At 54.9% G+C, this 23577-nt stretch overlaps 4 protein-coding genes and 1 pseudogene across 4 annotated transcripts in view; all 5 read left to right on the top strand.

Annotated features, from left to right (window-relative positions):
* The first annotated feature begins 2289 nt into the window (after positions 1-2289).
* Positions 2290-5666, top strand: LOC101276995 (transmembrane protein 102-like; annotated as a pseudogene).
* On the top strand, positions 4673-11470 carry LOC101276744 (fibroblast growth factor 11-like). The gene is made up of 8 exons (XM_049701929.1): positions 4673-4678; positions 5038-5231; positions 6422-6639; positions 7196-7444; positions 8348-8458; positions 8666-8769; positions 9392-9590; positions 9858-11470. The coding sequence occupies exons 1-8, from the start codon at positions 4673-4675 to the stop codon at positions 10034-10036; spliced, it is 1260 nt and encodes a 419-aa protein (XP_049557886.1). The 3' UTR covers positions 10037-11470.
* Positions 11471-11513: 43 nt separating this feature from the next.
* Positions 11514-20040, top strand: LOC101278466 (acetylcholine receptor subunit beta-like). Its single transcript, XM_049701928.1, is given in 11 exon segments — positions 11514-11726; positions 11812-11951; positions 12537-12581; positions 13122-13231; positions 13336-13444; positions 13810-13957; positions 14422-14631; positions 17519-17907; positions 18202-18416; positions 18771-18918; positions 19223-20040. Coding segments are annotated over 11 exon segments (1713 nt in total). The 5' UTR covers positions 11514-11668; the 3' UTR covers positions 19364-20040.
* A 150-nt stretch (positions 20041-20190) lies between these two features.
* LOC101278225 (uncharacterized protein SPEM2-like) overlaps positions 20191-23577 on the top strand; it is a 115404-nt gene continuing 112017 nt past the window's right edge. Inside the window, 4 exon segments of the mRNA XM_049701801.1 lie at positions 20191-20803; positions 20966-21023; positions 21154-21891; positions 21894-22776. Coding sequence (XP_049557758.1) covers positions 20588-20803; positions 20966-21023; positions 21154-21891; positions 21894-22555 — 1674 coding nt within the window. The 5' untranslated portion in view covers positions 20191-20587 and the 3' untranslated portion in view covers positions 22556-22776.
* LOC117199193 (uncharacterized protein SPEM3-like) overlaps positions 22780-23577 on the top strand; it is a 111241-nt gene continuing 110443 nt past the window's right edge. Inside the window, exons 1-2 of the mRNA XM_049701815.1 lie at positions 22780-23289; positions 23438-23495. Coding sequence (XP_049557772.1) covers positions 23146-23289; positions 23438-23495 — 202 coding nt within the window. The 5' untranslated portion in view covers positions 22780-23145. The remainder of the gene's footprint in view (positions 23290-23437; positions 23496-23577) is intronic.

Genomic DNA, 23577 nt, shown 5'->3' with positions numbered 1-23577 from the left:
GGATACAGTTCCTCCAGCCTGCAGAACTATCACCAGATGTATATGCCTCCCAAAACCAGCTGGAAGCCCTACTGTCCTGGGTCAGGCACCCGGCTAGGGCATGTGGTCTTTGGCGCCCGCCAGAGACAGTTCAGAGCAGGCAGGGACAAGTGTGAAGCTCTGTCTCCCAGGCGCCTTCACCGAGAGACATCCAACAACTCACCAGAGGCCATAAAGGAGTGGGGATATCAGTGTGTGATGAGCAACTTAGAAAAAGAGGGGACAGATATGCATGAGGAGTAAAGAGACAAGAGAAGAGTTCTGTGGTTGCTTGAGGACATCCACCCCAGCCCCATCCCACAGGGCCTGATGAGGACATAAATTATCCCTGCTTTCCCTCCATCGCTGTCTAGCTAAATCCGTTATCCCCAAGGCCCTAGAGCTGCATTGTCAATTACAGTAGCCACTAGCCAAATGCCTATTAGAATGTAAATTAGTTAAAATTAAGGAAAATTAATTCTGTTAAAAATTAAGTTAAAATGTTAAAAATTCTCTTCCTCAGGGAACGGAATTTCCCTGGCATCCAATTCTGTTCCCTGGTGGTCCAGGTGTTGGGACCTGGCGCTTTCACTGCTGTGGCTGGGGTTCAATCCCTGGTTGGGGAACTCAGACCCCACAAGCTTCATGGTTTGGCCAAAAAAAAAAAAAAAATTCTGTTCCTCAGTGCCATGACCTTCTAAGGGCTCAGTAGGCACATGGAGCTAGCGGCTACTGCACTGGACGGCACAGGTTTAGAACATTTGCATCATCATGGAAAATGCTATTGGAGAGCAGTGCTTTAGAGTTTAGAGCAATTTTCCTTTCCCTGTCACCCACCCCCAACATCTTAAAGCTCCCCCAGAGCCCAGAGAACTTAGCTCTTTTTAGGGTGGCTCAGAAGCCACCCTCTGGGGAGGAGGTAAGATGTGGGATGGACAGCCAATGCCTGATTTCCCCAGACTGTGAGAAAGAGCCCAGGCTTCAGTTTTCTTCATCTGGTCTCTTGGGTCACGACCAGATGTATGGAAACTTGCCTCCCCCGTTCTGGGCTGTGTTTGGGGCTCTTGGTTACTGAGGGAGAAGACCTCTCTTTGTCAGTGACTAGGAATCCTTGTGTTTTAGGCTCCCCAAACTGAGCCCTGGATTCTGAGGGTCCCCTCCTTCATAGGCCTCTAAATTTTTCGAGGTGTCTCCACTTAATTTTCTTGCCCATGGACTTAGGCCTAGTTCACTGTGGAGACAGACCCCTGGGAAAAAGGCATGTAAGAATTTCTGGTCCAGTGTGCATTGGTCTAATCTGTGAGCGTGTCTCTGGTGTCCTATCTTTCTGTCCTATTATTCTGGCTCCTAGTTTCATCCTGGACTTAAGCTGTGTCCAAATAGCACTGGTCGCTGAAAGCCATTTCCTTCCCCTGATAATTTTTCATGGCCCTGCCCTAGCCCAGCTGGTGTTTCCTCTGGACTTGATTTTCAGTCCTGATAACTCTTCTGTATACACAGATAAGCTGCAAGATTCCAAAGTGTTTTCCCTGCCACCACTTGTGTGTCTGAGGTGGGCAACACTAACATGTCCCTTCCCTGAGTCAGATGTCCATCCCTGGGTCACTACATGCACACTATCGGTGTGTTCTTGTCTAACGTTACCACCACCGATTCCAAGGAGATATGTCCCAGCTGGAGAGCCCATTTCCAACAGCTCTCTGGCTGAGCTCTGACCTTGGACAAGTCATGTGCAACCTTTCTAGCCTTGCGGTCTCATCTCTAAAGTGAAGTTATAATTGCATGCAAGAACCATTCTAGATTTAAAGGACCAGGGCTCCTCTACTCCCAAGTGAGATATAGAGTCCCTTATTTCTCCGCATGCCCTAGTGTATGTCCCTCAGTATGGTTTGCTATTCAGATCCATCCTATTAGGCCTGTGTTCTAACCCCAAGGAGTGTTTGTGCGGTTCACCTGGCCTTGTAAATACACAGAATAGTTTATCATAAAGACACAGAATAGTTTATCATAAAGACACAGAATAGCTTACCTCCATAGAAACTACAACTTCCATCAGGCACTACTTCAACGGAACAGGAAAGGATGTGGGGGCGTGGCCCCAACGCCCTGGTAGCTTTGAAGACAAACTACAACTCCCAGGATAGCCGCGAGATCTCTGCAGAGCGAAAGGAATGACTGAACTCTGACTGGAGGCCGGGCTGGTCGGGAACCACCCCGACAGTCTCCAGAAAGGGGCGCGGTTATAATTTCAGGGCGTGGCCTTACAGGCAGCAGGAAGAAGTTACCTGTGGAATCTTCCTATCCATTCTCTTCCCAGCCTTTGTAGCTAACCCTAAGAGGGAAGCTGCAAACCACTAGCCTCTTCTGAAAAAGAGGTAAGGGGGACGTAGACAAGGTGCAGCAAAGGAGGCTATCGCATGCGTTAGGAGGGCCCAAACAGCTACTTTCTACCTGCTGAGTCAGGTGAACCGTTCCATGGGGGCGGGGGACCAGCATATGAGAAAAGGGCAAGGACGGAGGAGGTATCTATTTGTTCTCTTTCAAGACTAAATTTAGGGCCCTTCGTCTGCAGACCCATTGGCGGACTGAGTCTTGGGAACCCTCTTGGCCTCTGGAAGAGAAAAGAACTGGGGTCAGTTTTCCTCAGCAAAAGGTACGGCCCGTCTGGGCTTCCTCCCGTCTGTGTATTTCCTAGCTCCCAAACGACAGAGCCATATGGCTTCCACGGTCTGGGGGAGTGCTCCCTGGTGGGGCCCACCACCCCCAGCCCCAGCCCGGCTGCTCACGGACATCGACTTCTGCTCTGGGGCGCAGCTGCAAGAACTAACCCTGCTGATCCAGGAGCTGGGTGTGCAGGCGAGCTGGAGTGAAGGTCCCAAGCCAGGACCAGATCTCTTCCAGGCCAAGGACTTTGTTTTCTCTTTGCTTGGTAAGTAACCCTCCCAGCCTTCGGGAACTTGCAGCTCTCAGCTCCGTCTCACCCCGCCCACGCTCTGGATCACGAATTTACGATCCCTCCTCTTTCCTTAGGTCTCGTTCACCGCCGGGACCCTCGCTTTCCTCCTCAGGCAGAGCTCCTGCTGCTTCGTTGTGGGCTTCGCGAGGGTTCCCTGGATCTGGGGCCTGCGCCTCTAGGTCCCTATGCTCGGGGACCTCACTACGACGCCGGCTTCACAGTCCTGGTGCCCGTGCTTTCTCTAGATGGGCAGGAGCTGCAACCAGACGTGGGATCCTGTTACACATGGCTCTTCCTCCCATAGCAGCTACGTGGAACCTTGGTCCGGGAGGCATGGCAGGATTGCCTAGGACCCCCTGTCCCAGGAGGACGTGATTAGATCCACCCAGCCCGAAGCAAAGAAACTCCCAAGGATCCACAAATCTCCGTGGACCAGCTACACGACACTGAGCCTGAGGCACACGAGTCTTTGGAAAACTCACCTAGTAATGTTTCAGTGCCAGAGTTGCCTCAACAAGACGTAACCGATGTTGACTTTCCCTCACCACTGAAAAAAACGAATGGTGACGTCACCAAAGCAACCGACGTTAGCCCAGTGCCACAGACGTTGGAGGCTCCGGAGGCATGGCCCATATTGTGCCTCGCCCAGGTAGCTGCCTGGTTCTTTGTTTCGCTGGCTGCGGTCGCTGAGTCCCCGTTTCCGGTTCCGGGTGCCCCGCGCTTGGTCCAGGCAGCCCGCCACGCGGGGCTCACCACCATCATACTGGTTACGCCCGGGCCCCGGCGCCGCCTCCTGATTTTCGACTTGATCCCCGTGGTGTCTGTGGCCGGATGTCCCCAGGGGGCTCGGAGGCACTAGTGGGCCTGCCCGCTGGCCTCAGAGTCGTCTTCCTTCTACCTGGTGCCCGGCGGTGGCGGCGGCGGCGGCACAGAGCGAGCCGGACGACTCTGGCTGGCAGCTCTGCTTCGCCCGCCAAGAGCTGGCTCTCAAGATGCGCATACCCATTCCCTTGCTGCAAGCGCACGCGACGGCCCACGCGCTACCGCGCCCTCTGGTGGCCAGGACGAGGGTCGCGGCGCCCTACCTCCTGTGGACGTTGCTCTACTGGGCGTGTGAGCGGCTGCCCGCACTCTATCTGGCGCGAGCCGAGAATGCGGTCGCCTGCTGCCTTGGGCTGCTGGATGAGATGTGCCGGGTGCTCGAGGCCGGGACGCTGCCCCACTATTTTCTGAGTGGCCAAAAGCTCCGTGCGGGGGACGGCGCAGCTTCGCTGCTCGGGGCGTTGGCCCTGCTTCGCAGGGACCCTGCCTGCGCCCTGCACCCCTCTGTGGAAGAGGCCAAGGCTGCAGGCAAGGGGGGTGGCTTAGCCGGCGTGGGAGGCGGAGCCCATTAAAGACGCTGTTCCTACTAACCTGGAATGTGCTTCTGCTGGCCAGCGGGATGTGGAGGGGACTGCTCTCCCCTCACCTGGGAGACAGGCTGAGCGCTTTGGGCCCGAAGAGCCCGTTCTAGAAGGCCTCCTCGCTGGTTCCTCCACTTCCTCCCACCCTCCTCCCGCCCCATCCCTGGCACAGGTCGTTCCATTCTGGCCTCTCCACTTTCCAAATCTGTGGCCAGCACCCCTCCCACTCCGGTGCAGCCTCTGGCATCCATCTCCCTCCAGTTCTTATGGTCTTTTCTCTTAGGAGTCAATCGGGATGGGGGTAATATATTTGCTGAAAAAACGTGTAAAGGAGAAAGATATGGAGACCAGGGACTGACCAATTTGTCTCACACAAAAGCAGAGACATTAAGGAGGCCGGATTTCACCCCAGGCTAGACCTCACCACCACCGCTATCTCTTCAGTTATTCCCGCCACCTTCCTCATCCAGTTCTGTCCTCCATCCCGGGCAGTAGGGTCCCTTTCTCCGTTCTCGGGGCATCTGCCATTCCATCTATCTAAGCCCAACCTCTCCCCTCATCCAGAGTTCCATTCAGTGGAGTCGCCTCCTTGTCCCTCCTGCTCTGAATCCCGAGACATGCGAGACATGCGGCCTTGCCTCGGCTCCGCCTGTCTCTAAGACCGTTGCCACTCCCTGCCTCCAAGGAACCCCGGGTTTCCGCCGGCCCAGCTTCACCTCCCGCTCTTTCCCGGGGTCTCCGCCCCCTGCCCCGCCCCCGGACCGGCTCTCGGAGGAGGGGGAAGCCACTGTCGCCGCCGCCGCCTCAGCTTCCCACAGCCGCTACCGCTGCCGCCGTTGCCGCCGCTCGGTTTGGTCCAGCCGCCAGGCCCAGTGCTCACTTCGCCAGACCAGGGCACTCTGCGGAAACACCCTCACTCCTTCCTGGGGTCCGGGACGCCTAGCCGGGCGTGGGGGGAATCTCCACTTGCTGGGTACACGGAGGGAGGAACATGCAACTGGAGCCAGCGCAAGCTGTCACCGGTTTGACAAGACAGGACAGGTTGAGGGGCGTCAGGGAAGGAAGAGGGGGCGCTATAGGCAGTCCCGGGGAGGACAAGGAAGCCCTGTCACAGAAAGCTCTGATGCGCTCTGACTTATAGCGGGTCTGTTCACATTTGGGGACCTGTGACAATGTGGGTGCACTCCTCCCTCGGGGGGCTGGTTGGATTGGAGGGCGTGGGATCTAAACAGCACCAGCTGTCCCCGAGGAAATTAGGGGCTGCGAGAAAAAAAGAAAAAAGCCAAAAACCTATGCTCCTTATTCCGAGGTGACACAGGGCCCTCCAGACAACCAGCTGCTGTAACCACTAGGAAGGGCGGATTTGGAGGTGACTTCAAAAGGAGTGGATGGTAACAAGGTGAGGAAAGGGGCTCAGCAGCTGGAATGCTGTGCCACTAGAAATGGGGGTGACTTGGTAAAAATTGGTATCGTCCAGAGACAGGGTCTGGGAACCTCTTCTTGCTGATTGGCGACAGTCTGGATATTTCAAGGCATAGTTTTTGGGGGATTTCAGTGAAAAAAAGTGGGGGATTCATCACTTAGAGGGTGGCAAAAGAAAAGACACCAAGGTTGGGTTCTCCCTAGACACTGGCAGCACCCCAGCAGGGGTGGGGTGAGCTAATATCCCCAAAGCTAAGGACCCACACCCTTAAAATTACAAGAGTGGCTTTGGCAGGAGTGCAGGGCCCGGAAATAGGGTGGAAAGGTGCCTGGGGATATTGGAACCACATCGTGGAAAATTTGAGGGTCTTGGCTTTGGGATAGTGTTAGTGGGGGACAGGGACACTGGAGATCAGAGAAGGGAGAGTTTTCTGTGGGGGGCAAAGGTCGAGGGTGGGGTCAACTGAGAGGTACATAGGCTGCTGGGTCTGGCGAAGCTAGCACGAGGCCCAAGGGTGGGAGCTGGTGCCTGGGGTGGGGGTCGTCTAGGGCTTATCCTCAGGTCCCGTGGGTGAGGCGGCGAGTCGGACCGGAGAGTCAAGAGCATGTCCTGGTGAGCTAGCGGGCTTCTCTGGGGGGGCCCAGCGCGCTCCGGGAGCCTGCCGGTTTTGGGGTGTCTCCTCCCGGGGCACCATGGCGGCACTGGCCAGCAGCCTGGTCCGGCAGAAGCGGGAGGTCCACGAGCCCGGGGGCAGCCGGCCCGTGTCGGCGCAGCTGCGGGTGTGTCCCCGCGGCACCAAGTCCCTTTGCCAGAAGCAGCTCCTCATCCTGCTGTCCAAGGTGCGACTGTGCGGGGGGTGGCCCGCGTGACCGGACCGCTGCCCGTGTGAGTGGCTAGGGAGGGGTCTCCGGGCCAGGGGTCTCTCCGCCTGGGAGGTTGAGGCCAGGGACTCGGAAGAGCGGGGCCCGACTCACGGGGACTCCCCGAAAGTGAAAGGAGGTGGGCCTGGACCACAAACTCTCGGCCAAACGATGCCTCAGTTTCCCTTCTCTCGCGCCCATAAACCCGAATCTCCTCGCTTTCGAGGGCAAAGGGAAGGCTTGAGCGGCTAAGCCTGGTGCCCCGAACCCTGGAAGCTCCCGCTCGCCCCCCCTCCCAACACAGGAGTCCCCCACCCCCACCATCCTCTGCCTACGTGCCGTCTCTCGCGATTCTTTCAATGCCGAGTGGAGGGGCCTGGGGGTTCCAGACGCCTGGGTCACCCCGAGGGTTTCTGCGGCTCCGGTAGCCCCGTCCTCGTTCTCCCGCTCCTCCGAGCCTTCGATCCGTTCCTCCTCGCCGAGCTTGCCTGGCTCGGTACTAATCTCCCCAGCTCTCCCCCGGGTGTCCTTGCAGCTACCTCGCGAGTCCGCCCCTCTGTGCGCCCTCCTCCCGTGACCTGCACTTCAAGAAGGGAGCTGGGCACTCCCCCACGACCGCCTACACGGCTCAGAAATCGGGCCCCACGGGCTCAGGAGACCCTCTGCCGCGAGGAAGTCAGACACACTACACGGCTGGATACCCGCACGGAGACTGGGGGTCGTACCATCTGCGAAGGGGTACCGGGAACTCGGCCGCAAGCGCCAGGCAAAGAGAGTTGTGAAGGTTAGCCTGTGGTCCCCGTCCCGGTGCGACAGGCGGGAAGTCCCTCTGGCCTCGCTCCCGTCCGCTCGCAGCTCCCTTAGGGGGAGACCCCCCACCACCCCGCTGCCGTCCTCATCCCCCCACCGCCTCCGCAGTGGTACGGTCCGCAGTGGTACGATCAGCAGCCCGCTCTTTGAGTGGGACCCAGCCCCCACGTGAGTCAGCCAGCCTCACCAGCTCCCTGGCCCCCTCCCCCATTTCCTTGGTTTGGTACCGAATATCCTCCATCCCAGGCGGGTTACCTGGCTGAAGGGGAGAGGCTGAGCCTCAGGGAGGGCTGGGCCCCCGCGAGCCAGCAGACTGACAGACAGACAGACAGACAGATGGGTCAGTGTCAGACAGTCCGGCGCTGGGCCAAGGCGAGGCCCGCGCGAAGCAAGCGGCAGCTGCAGCAGCAGGTGCTGAGTCAGCGTCAGGCCCAGTCCCACCCCCACCCCTGAGGGGGCGCCCCTACCCTGGGGTCACCTTAATGCCCCCCATATTCGCAAACACACTGCCCCTTCAGCAGCTCTGCCTGTCTCCCTTTGTCCTCTGCGTTTCCATATATCTCTCCCTTTCCTCTTCCTTCTTCTCCCCTCCCCCCATTCTGGTTGAGCTGTAGAGTAGGAATTAAACCTTTAAATAAATTTCAATCAATTAAACTGAAAGCTGGTTAGAGGAGGCAGAAGGGACCCACACCCCAGCTTCCTCTGGAGTCAAAGAGAGGTGGGAGAGAGCTTGCTTAGAGGGTCAGGGAGCTGGGGCCCTGGGACCCTCTTCCTTCCTTCCATCCTCCTTTCTTTTCTCTCCTCTGATCCCGCCAAGTGTAGCAATGTTTCTGGGAACAGAGATGTCATATTCCAAGATGAATGTCTCTCTCTCCAGAGCCTCAGCTCAAAGGCATCGTCACCAAACTGTTCTGCCGCCAGGGTTTCTACCTCCAGGTGAATCCCGATGGGAGCATCCAGGGCACCCCAGAGGACACCAGCTCTTTCAGTGAGAGGGGAATCCAGATGCTGGGTGGGAATGGGGAGCGCAGGCATAGGAGATGACAGTCGTATTGTGGCTTCATGTTCTGTGGTTTTCAGTCTGGCCCTTTGACCCCGCAAACGAAAAAGTAGAACTGGGACCAGAATTGAGGGGGGGGGGCTCAGATGGGGATTGGAGGCTTGGGGTACTGATACCCCTTCTCTCCACCCCCAGCCCACTTCAACCTGATCCCTGCGGAGCTCCGTGTAGTCACCACCCAGAGTGCCAACTTGGGAAACTACATGGCCATGAACGCTGAGGGGCTGCTCTACAGCTTGGTGAGACAAGGGGGCAGGGTGGCCTGGAGTCAGGGGACTCCCCTAGCTACAGCCTTCCCAACTACAGATATTTTGCAGCTCAGGGCTTCCTCTCCCTCCAGCTCTTGCCGACACCCTGTCCTCACTGCCCGCTCCCAAGCACCTCCTCTAGCGTCCCTCCAATCCGTTCTCCTCCAATAGCCTCCTAAATACCCCCAGGCTCTTTGAATGTCCAACTCTTTCAACCTTTTAGGACCCCTGTGTCTTCTCCAACCTCCTCTAGACCTCATTATTACTCACTTCCCAGGAGTCATTCAGGATGCTGGGGAAGGATTCAGGAACTCCTCCAAGCAGAAATTCCCTCCAGGTGCCCTGGATGGTGAGAGGTTGGGAGTAGAGCAGAGAGAAGTTATCTTCTTATCCCAGGCCCCCAGAAGTCTAGTTCCCGGCCCTCGGGGGGCCACCAGACTCTTCCTCATGCTCCCTTTCTCCCAGTTCCTGTGTGGACTCAGAAGTTGGCTCTCCCAGTCTCAAACGTATGGATTATATCCTGCCTTGTTCTTCCCAGGGCTCCCTTCTGTTCAGTGATGTGTCTTTTTGTCTTTCTGTCTGTGTGTGCCTTTCTGGGTCTTTGTCTCCTCAGCCACATTTCACAGCTGAGTGTCGCTTTAAGGAGTGCGTCTTTGAGAATTACTATGTCCTGTACGCCTCTGCTCTCTATCACCAGCGTCGTTCTGGCCGGGCCTGGTACATGGGCCTGGACAAGGAGGGCCGAGTCATGAAGGGAAATCGAGTCAAGAAGACCAAGGCAGCCGCCCACTTTGTGCCCAAGCTCCTGGAGGGTGAGTATGGACCCCCAGGGAAGAGGTGGACCACATGGGATGGTATTGACCTTGACATGGACATTTAGTGACACACAGCTAAGGGGCTGTAAGTGTTTTAAGAGGACACATGCTATGACAGGTCAAGCCAGGAAGGCTTTGGCCTTTGGAGGTTTGGGAAGCTCTCCTTCTGTGCGTTCCCAGAGGAGCAGTGTAGGGGAAGGGAGCCCTTTCAGAGCTCTCTTGGTGCCTAACTCTCCTTCCTGCTCCTCTCTCTCCCCTTCACAGTGGCTGTTTACCAGGAGCCTTCTCTCCACAGTGTCCCTGAGACCTCCCCTTCCAGTCCCTCTGCCCGCTGCCATGTAGTCCCCGGACTGGAGGCTCCCTGCACTCGCCACCACCACAGCCTGTCTCCCAGCCCTGCTTCTGGCCCTGCTCTCACCCCTGCTGCCACACTCATGCCCTGAGCAGCCACGTCCCACCAGGTGCTCTACCCTGAGGGAGCCTAGGGGCCGGCCATGACTTCCGGGGCTGCTGAGACCCTTAGATCCTTGGGCCCGGGAAAGGGGTCAGAGAGGAGGAAGTCTCAAAATGGTCCTGGCTGATCACTTCTTTCCTTCCACACTCACACCCTCCAAAGCCTTTTCCTGAGATGGCGCGTGTGTTCCAAAACTGACAAAACCAGGGCATAAATCTTCCCCACCCCGGGCTCAGCCAGTTCCTGGAGCCCTTTGCCCTTTTCATGACTACCAAGCCGTAGACTTATAGGTCCACTGCAGCTCAGGATCAGTTTCCTTCTTTCGCTACTCCACCTTTTGCCTTGTTCCAGACAGGTTCTGGAACACCAGGCACCCCAGCCAGGGCCATTTCTGCACCCAGGGTCTGTGCTGGAACACAGGCATGCTGCCAGGCTCTGTTCTGGATCCATCAGGCTTCTGTCCTTCACCCAGATGGACCCCTGGTTTCCATCTAGAGAGAGGCTGGATTTGAGCCCTGTCCAGCTTTTGGTCTTGGCCTGAATTGGGCCAGCCTCAGATCACCACAGGTTTACTTTCTTCCCCCAGAGACACCCGGTTCTAGAGCGTGGTGTTCTAGACACATATGGAGCTATACTTCCTTCTGAATCTCAGCTCTAGGACATAGACCCCGACTCTCAGCCCTTCCCTCTAGGATGGAACTAGAGCCTATATAGGCATGTTATTGGTCTAGAGTAAGAGTTCTAGACCCACGCTCCCACCTTCTCTCGTGATACCTGTTAAGCAGGAGCTCTGGAAAGGACCCAGCTATGATTCACAAAGAACTAAGTTCTGGATGGATCATCCAGAACTTCTTGTTTTCCCTAGACACTTTTCCAAAAATCTTATTCTTCCTATTGAATGCTAACCTTATTTTTTACATGCATTTTCTAGCTCCTGCAACTCAGCTGGGGTCCTGCCAGGGAACAGAGGCTGAGGAAGGGCAGAGGAGTTTTGGAAGGAATCCCTGGCTCATAGAAGGGCAGCTAGGATGGGAAAGTGGCCAGAACCATGGCATGACTGGACCTGTGCCTGTGTTGGGGGGACATAAACACTTAGCTACCTTAGCAGGAATTCCTTCCAGGCCCCCTTTAAAGCTGAGGTCTTTAGGGTAGTGGGTCTAGAATAAAAAAGACAAATGGGATATACTTTTGACGCCCCTCAAATGAGGAGACACCAATTCAGCAATAAGTCCCACCCTTCTCCCCTACAGGTCAGGCCAAGGACGGTGAGGGCCTCTTGGTCTCTAGACCTCATACACCCCTCCAGCTTCTAACTGAATAAAACTTGCTTTACGTCAGCTGGGTGTTAGGTACCCAAAAAGGCTCTGCTCCCAGGGGACCAGTCTCCACTCCATGCTTTTTCAATTAAAGACGATTTATACAATTGAAGTGTTGTCTGCCATCTGTGGGTAGCAGGCTTTGGCAGCCGCTCGGGGAGGGGTCAAGTCCCAGGGGCGGGGCGGGTAGGCTGGCGGCTGCCCCCCAATAACAGGTGCACATTCCTGGGCGCCTCGTCACTTCCCCTGCGCTGGCTGTCCTGGCGGCTCACCCAAGCGGACTCACTGAGCGACGCGGGCGGGCTATGATCCCAGGGGCGCTGCTGCTGCTGCTGGGGGCGTTGGGGGCGCCGTTCGCCCCGGGTAAGTCTGAGCGTCAAAGGGGCAGTAACAGGGCCAGAGGTCGTGGCCGGGCACCACGGCTTCACTCAGTTCTCTCCTCCTCCAGGCGCCCGCGGCTCAGAGGCGGAGGGCCGACTCCACGAGAAACTTTGCTCGGGCTATGATAGCTCGGTGAGGCCGTCGTGGGAGGTGGGAGACTGCGTCGGGGTCAGCATTGGTCTCAGCCTAGCGCAATTAATCAGCCTGGTGAGGGCACAAGCGGGGAGTTGAGGTCTGGCCCACTAGCCGGCTGGGGGGCGTGGCTTTAGGCAGGGCGGAACCCAGGGACCACCGGGGACGGGGTCCGGGGCGAGGCCAGGCTGGGTGACTGACTGGCCGTTAGTAGAGATTGGGTCGAAATCGGACCAATGGACAAGCTGTGGGCGTGGCTGCTGGAAGGGCCAGTATTGAGCCGGGCAGGATGATGAAATGGCCTGTTGGCGCATCTCAAAGTGGAGCTGGGACCGATGGACAGGCCGGAGATCGGAACTTGAGGCGGGGTCACAGGCTGGGGCGGACCTTGGTGCCGGACAGGGTCAATAAACAACAGCGGGCAGAGATTAACTCCGGCCGGGGCCAGGACTGGTAAATGAACTGGCTGGCTGTACGGCCAGCAGGAAGTTTACGAGATAGAGGCGGAGCTTAAGCCAACGCAGTTTATAGGAGGTGGGCTTTGAACCCAAGAGGGTGCGACTCAGAAAAAGAGGGGAGTTTCCAGGGAGAGTTTACCCACCGAGCCCCTCATTTCTCTACACTGACATCATATCTACCCTTTAAACTTTTCCCTTCTAGTACGAGAAGGATGAGGAGATGAGCACAAAGGTCTGCTTAGACCTGGTACGGAGAACCCCGCACGGTGGGAAAGGGCGGGCATGCCGCTGCCTTTACAATTTCCTCGAATGTTCCGCCTGGTAAGATTTGTTTTTTTCTTTTTTGCATCACGACCTCAGAAAACACATTTATAACTGAAACAGAAGCTTCAGGAAACAATACCTATCTTTACTATGGGAGCTGCATTCCATGCATTTTTCATTCTAAATTATTTTTAACACTGGTTTGGGGCCACTCATTTGATTCCGGACCTATGAAAAGGGTCGTTAACTACAGTTTGAAAACCACTGTTTTAGAGGCTAGCGTGCAACTCCCTCTTTTTTACAGAAAGAAGAAATTGGGGCCCGATGAGAGAGAAGGGGAAATCAGTTGATAGGGTCCCAAAGAGTGCAGGTGGAGTCTTAAACAGGGCCCCGGCCTCCAGAACCACAGACCATGCCTGCGCGGCTCTCCTCCCTTGCATTCCCTGCCCGGGCTTTCTTCGCACATCCCAAGACTCCTTCCAACCTCCAGCCGGAGACGGCCCCTCAGCCTCTGCTTCCCTAGGAGTGGACTGACTACAGGCTGAGCTGGGACCCTGAGGAGCAAGAGGGCATCGATTCACTCCGCATCACTGCCGAATCCGTGTGGCTACCAGACGTGGTGCTCCTAAACAAGTAAGGATGTTCCCAGAGTCTGGGAGGTGGCGCAGGGCCTCTGGAGGGGCGCGGCCTCCGGAGGGAGGGACCTGAACCCAGATGAGAAGATTCTTTCCGGGCAGCAACGACGGAAATTTTGATGTTGCTCTGGACATCAGCGTCATGGTGTCGTCCGACGGCTCCGTGCGCTGGCAGCCCCCGGGCATCTATCGCAGCAGCTGCAGCATCCAGGTGTCCGGGCCCCACCTGGGAAGCTCAAGGCGCTCCTAGAAACCCTCACTCAGATATCCCTCCTCCATAATCCCCATGACCCTCACGTCTCTCTTACCCTTCTGATTTTCCATTGAGTTTCATCTTCTCTGTCCACTTTCATTGACTTCCAGTCTTCCTCAGTGACCGCCGCCCTCCATTGTCCATGACCTCCCCGCATAACCTTCTTATTCCTCTGTGACTCCACTTCTCTGCGATCTCCCCCTGGTGATCCCTATCTCCCTGGTGCACCATATCCTCTGACCCCTGTCTGCCCTGTGACCTCCCCAACTCCCCCAGCCCTGACCAGCTCTCTGGCAGCTCTAGTGACTCTCCACTCCATCCAGGTCACCTACTTCCCCTTTGACTGGCAGAACTGCACCATGGTGTTCAGTTCCTATAGCTATGACAGCTCAGAAGTCAGTCTGCAGACCGGGTTGGGTCCCGATGGGCAGGAGCGGCAGGAAGTGCATATTCATGAAGGCAACTTTATTGGTGAGTGGGCTTGGCTCCCATGTCCATGGGCTTTACGATTTCCAGTTTCTGACAGGCTGATAAATATATTCCCTCAGTGAGTCCCTGTGGGTTCAGCAAGATAGGTATAACTGTCTATATTTTGTGGTTATGGAAGTTGAGACTTGCTCAAATTTATTAGAGATGGGCTGTCCAGACCAGGGACCATAGCTAGCCCCTTATTACATCAGTGCCCACTGCTCTAGGATGTGGCAGAGAAAGCCATATCTGGGAATTCCCTGGCGGTCCAGTGGTTAGGACTCCACACTTTCACTGCTGAGGGCCCGGGTTCAATCCCGCGTTGGGGAACTAAGATCCCACAAGCAGCGCGGTGGCGCAGTGAGGCAAAAAAAAAAAGAAAAAAAGAAAAGAAAGCCGTATCTGGCACCAACAAAGACAGGTTCCACATCTGTGTCACCTTCTCTTCTCCCCCCACTCTCCCCAAGAGAATGGTCAATGGGAGATTATTCACAAGCCTTCTCGGCTAATCCAGCCTCCAGTGGATCGTAGGGGAGGGGGGGAAAGGCGGCATGAAGAAGTCACCTTGTACCTCATCATTTGCCGGAAGCCTCTCTTTTACCTGGTCACCGTCATTGCCCCATGCATCCTCATCACTCTTCTGGCCATCTTCGTCTTCTACCTGCCACCAGATGCAGGTAAGAGGGGAAGGGGCCCAGCACTCCTTCTTACCAATAGCTCAGGTTCTTGCTCTTCACCCATAATACAGGGAAGGTTTTCCTGCCAACTCAAGCCTTCATGAACTGTGCTTCAGCAATCTCACCCAGGTTTTCCTTTCAGGAAGAGCCTTTGCCTCTGCATCCAGATTTCCCCTCCAACCTCAAGCTCTACCTCCCCTCTGCTGCTCACTTCTCTGCACCCAGTAACTTCTGAACTCTTCCCTTCAGAATCCTAGGATCTCATCCTTGGAACTGCCACTCCTCTGACCAACAAACTCCCAGGCTCACCTAATGCTTCCTTTCCCTTTCCCCATTCCTGGCATCCTCCCTCCCCACTTGTCAAATGCCGCCTACTAGTCCCTTAACCTCCTATGTCCCTTGGAAATAATAGCCAACATTTCTCTGGGAGACAGCACAATATGCTAACAGAGTAACCTTGGGCAAATTCCTTAATCTCTTAGTGTCCTGATCTGGAAATAGGACAGTCTTTGTCCCTCCCACATAGGACTATTTTGAGGATTAACTGAGTTAATAGAACTATGCCTGGTACTCTGTAAGCTTTGTGTACGTGTAGGTATAGTCTTTTCTAATTTGGAGCACTTGCTATAAGATAATACAAATAATGTGTTACATATATTAACTCAGTTCTAATCTTCACAACTCTGTGAGGTAAGTACTGAATTGTCTGCCCGTTTCACAGAGGCTAAGTGAGTTTAAGTCATTCACCTGACATTACACAGAGAGAGGCAGTATTGCTGTTCCAACCCTGCTTAGTACTAGTCTGATCCAGAGACTGATATCCTAAACTCTCATATTCAAAGATGCTTTACTGGGAGTTCTCTGGTAGCCTAGTGGTTAGGATTCTGGGCTTTCACTGCTGTGGCCTGAAAAACAAAACAAAACAAACAAAAAACACACGCTTTCCTTCTCTCTGTAATCAAGCCCTCTCTCAGTCTAGGGAAGGAGAGTGATGCATCTCTAGAACACACTTCCACATGTAACTTCTCCTTCTTCCTGGAGCAAGGCAAATCTTGGAACCCAATATTACAGGACTAAAGTAGAACAGACCATAATAGTTACTTATTTCAATAGCTTCCATGAAGTTTTCAGCGCCTGTTGTATGCCACAGTAATAACCAGTCACCTGGCATATTCTTATATACTTGGTTTCATTTTTAGATCCTTCGACTTGCTATATAGTTCCTGCTACAGGGGTTGGTCCACTCACTCATTTAACAATATTTGTTGAACATCTGTAATGTGCAAGGCGCTGGGAATACATCAGTGAATAAAACAGACAAAAATCCCTGCTCTCATGGAGTTTATATTCTAGTGGGGAGACAGTCAGCAAACATAATAAACCCATTGAATAGTGTATTATTATTTTTTTAATTAATTAATTTAGGCTGCGTTGGGTCTTCGTTGCTGCGCGGGAGCTTTCTCTAGTTGTGGTGAACAGGGGCTACTTTCGTTGCAGTGCACGGGTTACTCACTGCGGTGGGTCCTCTTGTTGTGGAACACAGAATCTAGGCGCACGGGCTTCAGTAGTTGTGGCACGTGGGCTCAGTAGTTGTGGCTGGCGGGCTCTAGAGCACAGGCTCAGTAGTTGTGGCGCACGGGCTCAGTTGCTCCGCGGTATGTGGGATCTTCCCTGACCAGGGCTCGAACCCGCGTCCCCTGCATTGGCAGGTGGATTCCTAACCACTGTGCCACCAGGGAATTCCTAGATAGTATATTAGGAGAGGTCAATTCCTAAGAAGGAAAAATGGGAAAAGGGTTTGGGGAGGATGCGAATGGGAGTATGGGTTGCAATTTATTTATTTATTTAAACAATTTTATTGAAATATAGTTGATTTACAATGTTGTGTTTCATTTCTGCTGTACAGCAAAGTGACTCATTTATAGATATATATTTTTTTCATATTCTTTTCCGCTATGGTTCATCACAGGGGTTGCAATTTAAAAATAGGATGGTCAGTGAATGCCTCACTAAAAAGGGAATGTTTGATCAATAGTTGAACAAAGACTTGAAGGAAGTGAGAGAATGACCCTGGTAGATATCTGGGGGAAGAAATTAGCAGGAGGAGTTAACAGTGAGTGCAAAAAGCTTTGAGGTGGGCGTGTGCCTTGCATATTCAAGAAATAGCCAATGAAGTAATAAATGAAGTAAGCAAGAGAGAAAACAGTATGAGATGTAGTCAGAGAACTAATGGGAAGGCCTTGTAGACTTCAGTATGGACTTTTATGCTAAAGGCGATGGGAAGCCACTGGAGTGGTATGATCTGGTTTACATTTTAACGGGGTCAATCTGGCTGCTCTGTTGAGAACAGTCAGCAGGGGGGCAAAGGATGAAGCAAAGAGGAGGCCTTTATAATAACTCAGATCTGAGGTAATGGTGGCTTGTGCCAGGATGGTAGTGGTAGATGTGATAAGTCATCAGTTTCAGGATATATTTTGAAGGTAGAGCCAACAGGGTTTGGTATGGATTGGATATGGGATGAGAGAGAGGAGAGCTGAGAATGACTCAAAGGGATTTGGCCTGAGCCACAGGAAAGATCAAGTTGTCATTTGTGAACTGAGGAAGACTATGGCGGGAGTCGGTGGTGAGGGAATTAAGTTTTGGACATGTGAAGTTCGAGATGTCTAGTGGACACCCAAATTGAGAGGTTAAGTAGGCAGGTGGATACAAGTGTGGAATTTAGGGGAATCAGTCCAGGTTGGAGGTATAAATGTAGGAGTTAGTTACATGCAGTTGACCCTTCCAAAAGCCTGTCCTTGAGTGGGCTGGAAACACGGTCACTGATTATGCCGGGGAGATTGCTTTCTGGCAAAGCCTAATCCTTCCGCCTTCCCCTCTGTCCCCCAAGGAGAGAAGATGGGGCTCTCGACCTTTGCCCTGCTGACCCTTCCTGTGTTCCTGCTGCTGCCGGCAGACAAAGTGCCTGAGACCTCCCCGTCTGTCCCCATGATTATCAAATACCTCATGTTTACCATGGTCCTCGTCACCTTCTCAGTCATCCTTAGCGTCGTAGACCTCAACCTGCACCATCGCTCACCCCACACCCACCAAATGCCCCTTTAGGTCCGTCAGGTAAGAAGATCTCCTCTCCAACCTGTGTTAACTCTCAATCCTAGTATTTGGCTTTTTGTCCAGGTATCGCTCCTCCCTCCCACCAACTTCAACCTTCCCTTTCACAGACCTGAGGGAGAACTACAACTCCTGGTAGAGTGTCAAAGTGCCAAGGTCTTTGGGTGTTGAAATGTTGCCCAATTAATTTTATCCTCCCATCATTGACGCTGCGTAGATCCCAGACTATCTTCATCAATACTGCCCATTGTGGGTCCCAAGGAAGCATTCTAAGGGTTAGGTACTATCAGGGTGGAAGCCCTCAGAACTTTTCTTTCCAGTCAGGATGCCTCCTAACCCACTTAAGAACTCTTGGGCTGTGTAGTTGCATTTCATCTGTGGGACGCATGCACGCATGCACAGGAATGGGCACATGCCGTGGGGGTGGTTGGCGGCTTCCCTTCTGGTCTGAGAGCATAAGAGCCCCCTCCAATACGCCTCTTCTTCTACTCAGCAGATCTTATCCACAAACTCCCTCCGTATCTGGGTCTGAAGAGACCCAAACCTGAGAGAGACCAGAAACCGGAGCCACCTCCTATACCTCTCAGGGATTCTCCAGGAAGTGGCTGGGGTCGGGGAACAGATGAATATTTCATCCGCAAGCCACCAAATGATTTTCTCTTCCCCAAACCCAACAGGTAGTATCTACTCCCCATCGCCCATGTAGAAGGGAGAGGGAGAACTACAGTTCCCAGGAGACTGTGCGGAGGCAGGCGTCCTAAGCTCCCGGAGGTTGTCATGGTTGAGCATCATGGGACTTGTAGTATCCCTTCTGTTGCCCACTTTGCGGGGAGGTGGGAAGTAAAGCGTAAGGGAATAGGAGGAATTGCGGAAGGCTAGAGAGGTCGCCGCTGTCGGAGAGAACCTGAAGTGCTCTCTCGCGTTTTGAAACCTGGGTGGGCGTTGGAGGAGGGAGTTGGGGTGGGGCCTAGAGCAGCCGCGCAGGCCGTCTTTGTGCCCCGGTCGTGGCCAAACAGACTCGCCTCTTCCAGGTTCCAGCCTGAACTGTCTGCCCCGGCCCTGCGGCGATTTACCGATGGTCCACACCGGGCTGTGGGCCTGCCTCCCGAGCTACGGGAGGTCGTTTCCTCAATCAGCTACATCGCTCAACAGCTGCAGGAACAGGAGGACCACGACGCGGTGAATCCAAAGAGGGTGGGCCAAGGCAAGGCCTGGGTGGCCTTGGCTCCACCCACAAACTTAGGCTCCGCCCCCAGCACTCGATTTTATTTCTGATTGGAAGTTTGCCTCACTTGGTCCCGCCTCCTGGTTTCCGACTTGTTCTTTACTCACCTCGGTCGCCCGCAGTTTCGCTCTCTGCTATTCTGCGGGCCCGCCCTTGTCTCAAAGCCGTGGTAGGAGCACCTGGGTGCAGTACAGGGCCTTGGGGCCGCCTTCCCTGGGGGTCTGGAGCTCAGGAACAGTTTCCTCTTCCTACCCCCAGCTGAAGGAGGACTGGCAGTTTGTGGTCATGGTGGTGGACTGCCTCTTCCTGTGGACCTTCATCATCTTCACGAGCGTCGGGACCCTCGTCATCTTTCAGGACGCCACGTACCACTTGGCCCCTCCCGACCCCTTTCCTTGAGGACGAGAGGGCCGAGACCGAGGTCCTCGGCCAGTTGAATTGAGAGTTTGGTAGGACTCTCAAGTCCTATCCCTTTCTGCATCTTAACTCCTTCACTAGGAGTCCAATCCTCTCATCATTTCGTTTCTAGGGAGGAAGCCCAAGTGGGACTGGGCAGATGGGGGCCTTGGGCCCACCTGAAATGCACTATCCGCTTATTTACTCTTTGGCTTCTTGAAGAAGCTCCATTGGATATTCACATCTAGGTTGGCAATGAATGGAACAAAGAACAAGAACTAGATTGTAAGCCTTCTGAGGGCAGGAACTATGTCTGTTCACTGTAATATCCCCAGCACCTAGCACAGATCCTAACCTATACAGCCGGTACCTCTGGTTGAATGAACAGGGAAATTTTTTTTCTGTAAGGAAATACACTAAGTAACAGTGTTTATGTTTGCATGTTGGGACCAGTGGTCGTTTTTTCTTTGTTTTTACCTTCCTGTAGTTTATTGTATTTTGTAATATCTTTAGAAAAAAAAAAAGTTTATTTCTAAAAGGATGCATTTGTGATGAGGATAAAAAAGCACACTGTAAAAACCTCAAGTTCCAGCTTTGGTGCTCAAACTTTGGACAAGCTACTAAACTGCCCTGTGCCTCAGTTTCCCCATCTGTAAAATGAAGCTAATAATAGTATCTGCTCCCTAGTCTGAGGATCATATGAGAAGATGAGAACAGAAGCATTATACAGTATACATCAGAGGTTACAAACTGGTGTGTTTTGTTTGGCCCATGTTGTTGGCCAGCAGAATTTAAAATTTGAATTGGTTTGCTACTTTTGAAATGTGGATATTTCACAGAGAAATTTGGATTTCTGGCTTCTCTTGAAACTTTTTAAGAACCACAGGCTAGTTCGAAGAATCCCAACAGGCTACATAAGCTGCCATAATGTCTCGAACAATGAAATGGAGGAAATCCTTTATGCATGATTCAGTCCCTATGAAGACGGTCTCTCATCTGTAGCAACCATGCTTGCAAATCAAGTTAAGCAAGGCCCCATGGAGACAGAAGGACAGACTGAACTCTGGGGACTAGGCTCCATGTAGTGGGAGCCGAGGGCAGAGATGGCCACATAAAGGGCCAGCTGAGTGGATGAAAGATTGGCCACCTCGGCATTGTGACTCCCTGCAACGTGTCTCATTATGACCATGCTCCCTCACCTGTTGGTGGGTGTCCGCAGGTCCTGGCATGAGTGCACTGTGGGTCAGGGCCGGTGGTGGTGGGGGGGCGGCCCGCGGCCCAGGTGGCTCTAGGACCCCCCCCACCATGGAAAACCGGCTCTGGTATGACAACCTGGGGTGCTGCCATCAATACCAAGAAAGAACCCAGAATGTGGAGGACTTCCTACTGCTGCTGCTGGGCCTTGTCGTTCTTGTCAGCATTGGGATCAGCATGGCAACTATGGTCAGAGATGGTTGGGGACCACCAGTAGGGGTGAAGAGGGCTGAGGGTGGGAACCAGCTGCAGCCTGCACCTCCAACTGCAGGAACGGTCTTGGCTGGGAGGGGGGGGTGAGGGTACAGAGCCTGGCCTTCATTTTCACCCACCCCACCCCACCAACCCCAGGTATGGCATGGGCTCCAGAATGCCTTAAACAAGACCATCTATTGGATTAACCAGAAAAGTAAGTACGGAAGACAGGTAAGTGGCACCCCCCCGCCACTCCCTGGGCCCTAGAAACCCAGGCCTCCAGATTCCCAACCCTGAACTCTTCTGACAGTCGCCCTGCCCTCACGGACTCTCGCTTCCCCCAGATGAAATCTCACAGGCTTGTGAAAGGTCCCCCAAACATCCTCCTGCCAAGGCCCATGAAGTCCACATCCACTGCACCCTGGACCCTGTGGAAATGAAGATGGCCCGGCCCGCTTGCTACTCCCTGTCCTCCTACCATCATCTCTGCAACCATAGACGCAGCTGCAGCCGCCGCCCCGGCAGCCACCAGCGGAGGCCAAAGAACCGCAGACAATTCCCCTACAGCCGCTCAGGCTTCCGTAGGCCGCATCGCAGCCACGGGATGTCACAGCTGCGGCCGATGCCCTCCTTTGATTGGGAGGACCGGGACTCCTACCTGGAGCAGGAGGATGATCTTTCCTTCCCACAACCCAAGTACCCGTGGGGGTGCTGGGGAGGGCTCTACCAGCAGATGGGCCTGCCCTCCAACGTGGGCCTCTGGGGCCGCCAGGGTGGGATCCTGGCCAGCCTGCCACCACCCTGTCTCTACCTGTCGCCCAAGCTGCGCCGCATGGCCAAGCGTGTGGAGGCCAAGTCCGAGCTAAGCCTGCAGTCCTTCGGGGCCCCCTGCTCACCAACCTGCATCTGGGGCAACGTGGAGGCTGACCGGTGGACCTCGTCTCCACCACCTCCCCGACGATTGCCCCCTAACCCCTCGTGGGTCCCTGGGGGGCACAGCACTTACCCCTCAAGGGGCCAGCTCCCGTATGACTCCTGGGATCAGCAGCGGCGTGGTCTGGAGGGCTCTGGGCCTCCATCCGCTTGGTGCCTCGGGGCTGCCGGCCCGAAGCCTGGCAGCGCAACTCCCCACCGGCCAGTGGACGGAGCCTCCCCAGCTGTGCTCACAGCCAGCCCAACCGCAGGCCACACCTCTCCACGGGACACTTGAACTACTCCCGGGATCCCCACGAGGTGCGGCGCCGGGCGGCCGAATGGGCTGATATGCTGCCCATGCAGCGCCCTCTGGCTGCCTCCGCCTCCCTCACGGTGCTGGCCGAGGCCTCGTACCAGCGGGCCCCGGCTCCCAGCTCAGCGCTGCTCCTCCGCTCCTCCCAGCCCCTTCCCGAAGTCCAGGCTACCGAGCACCCTCCACCCCCACCCACCTTCATGCCACTCAGCTGGAACCCGGGGGGCAATGCCAACTACCAGGTGTATGACAGCCTGGTGCTGAAGCGGCAACCGCAGGAGGGCCAAGCGCGGGCCAACTCGCTGCTACCTTCCACCTCGGCCTCCAGGCCCTCTCTGCACGGGAGCCAGACTGGGAAAATGAACTTACCAGCAGCAAATGGGGGCAGGGGCAGGGGGCGGCAGGGCATGGAGAGAGGAATAAAGAGCGCCAGAGTCCAGGAAACATTGGTGGTCTGTGGCTTGGAAGCGCCACTCCTTCTGCCAGCCTGGGTCCCTGCGCTTGGCTTCCTGCAATAAGAAGCCAGTGTCCCCTTCTTGGCCTGAGGGTCCCTTGGTTTAGTGGCCACAGTCCTGCCAGCAGGCCCCTCCTGGTCCTATGCCATGCACTAAGTACATCTGCAGCTGCAGACTCCAAACCCCTGGTCTCTGGGCACCTCCTCTGTGTCTCAGCTGTCCCTGTCCACAGAGAGCCTCATACAAGAAGCTGCTTCCATCTGGGAGGTTCCACATCTGGGCAGGTCCAGCTCCAGGCCCAGTGAAGGGCATGAAGAAGGCTGAGGCTCTGGACTCCAGCCAGGCCTTCAGCAGGCCTCTGAGGCCAAGGTCTTCCTAGTCTCAAGAGGGGCCAAGAGACGCAATGTGTCATTCGAACAAGTGAGTGAGCGGGCGGTGAGCAAATGAATGACCGCTCGGGAGGTGTGCCGGCCTACGGGCCCTGTTTGACTGTCCAAGCTCAGCTTACCTGACCCTGGTTACCAGGCAATGCCACCCTGGGCCCTCCTTTTCGTCCCCCTCCCTCACTGTGATGTCACCACCTGCCCCATTATGACCCAGTCTGACACCCAGTTAAAAGTGGAGGGCAGGGGGCCCAGGCAGTCCTGGGACCAATGGCCATGGGTGAGCGAACCTACTGTGGAGCTGAGCCGTTCCCTGGCCCCATCCCCAGGAAATGCCAGGAGCAAGGAGACGCAATAATTCTGCTCCTGGTCAGCTTGATCTTCGTCAACGTGGGGATCAACATGGTGGTTATGGTCAGGGCAGGAAATGTGCAGTGGGGCTGGGGGAGCCCTGGGGTCTTGAAGGGGCTGAGGTGGGAGGGCTGCTGGGGTGTGGCCGGACAAGGGTTGGATTTCAGGGCTCACCCTGCTCCCGGCCTCCCCCCTCCCCTTCTTCCCTCAGCTCTGGAGGCATCTGAAGAGATTCTTGCAGGCACTTTTCAGACGTCTTTTCACCACAGGTGAGCGGGCGCCGGCGTGGGTTCAGGGGATGTGGGCCTGTCCCCTTTCTTCTATCCCTGCCTTGATTCTCAGCCCCTCAGG

The sequence above is a fragment of the Orcinus orca genome, chromosome 19 (genome assembly GCF_937001465.1).
Source record: "Orcinus orca chromosome 19, mOrcOrc1.1, whole genome shotgun sequence".
Taxonomy (NCBI): Eukaryota; Metazoa; Chordata; class Mammalia; order Artiodactyla; family Delphinidae; genus Orcinus; species Orcinus orca.
Note: the sequence above shows the minus strand (reverse complement) of the source record. Positions and strands in the feature narration are given on the sequence as shown.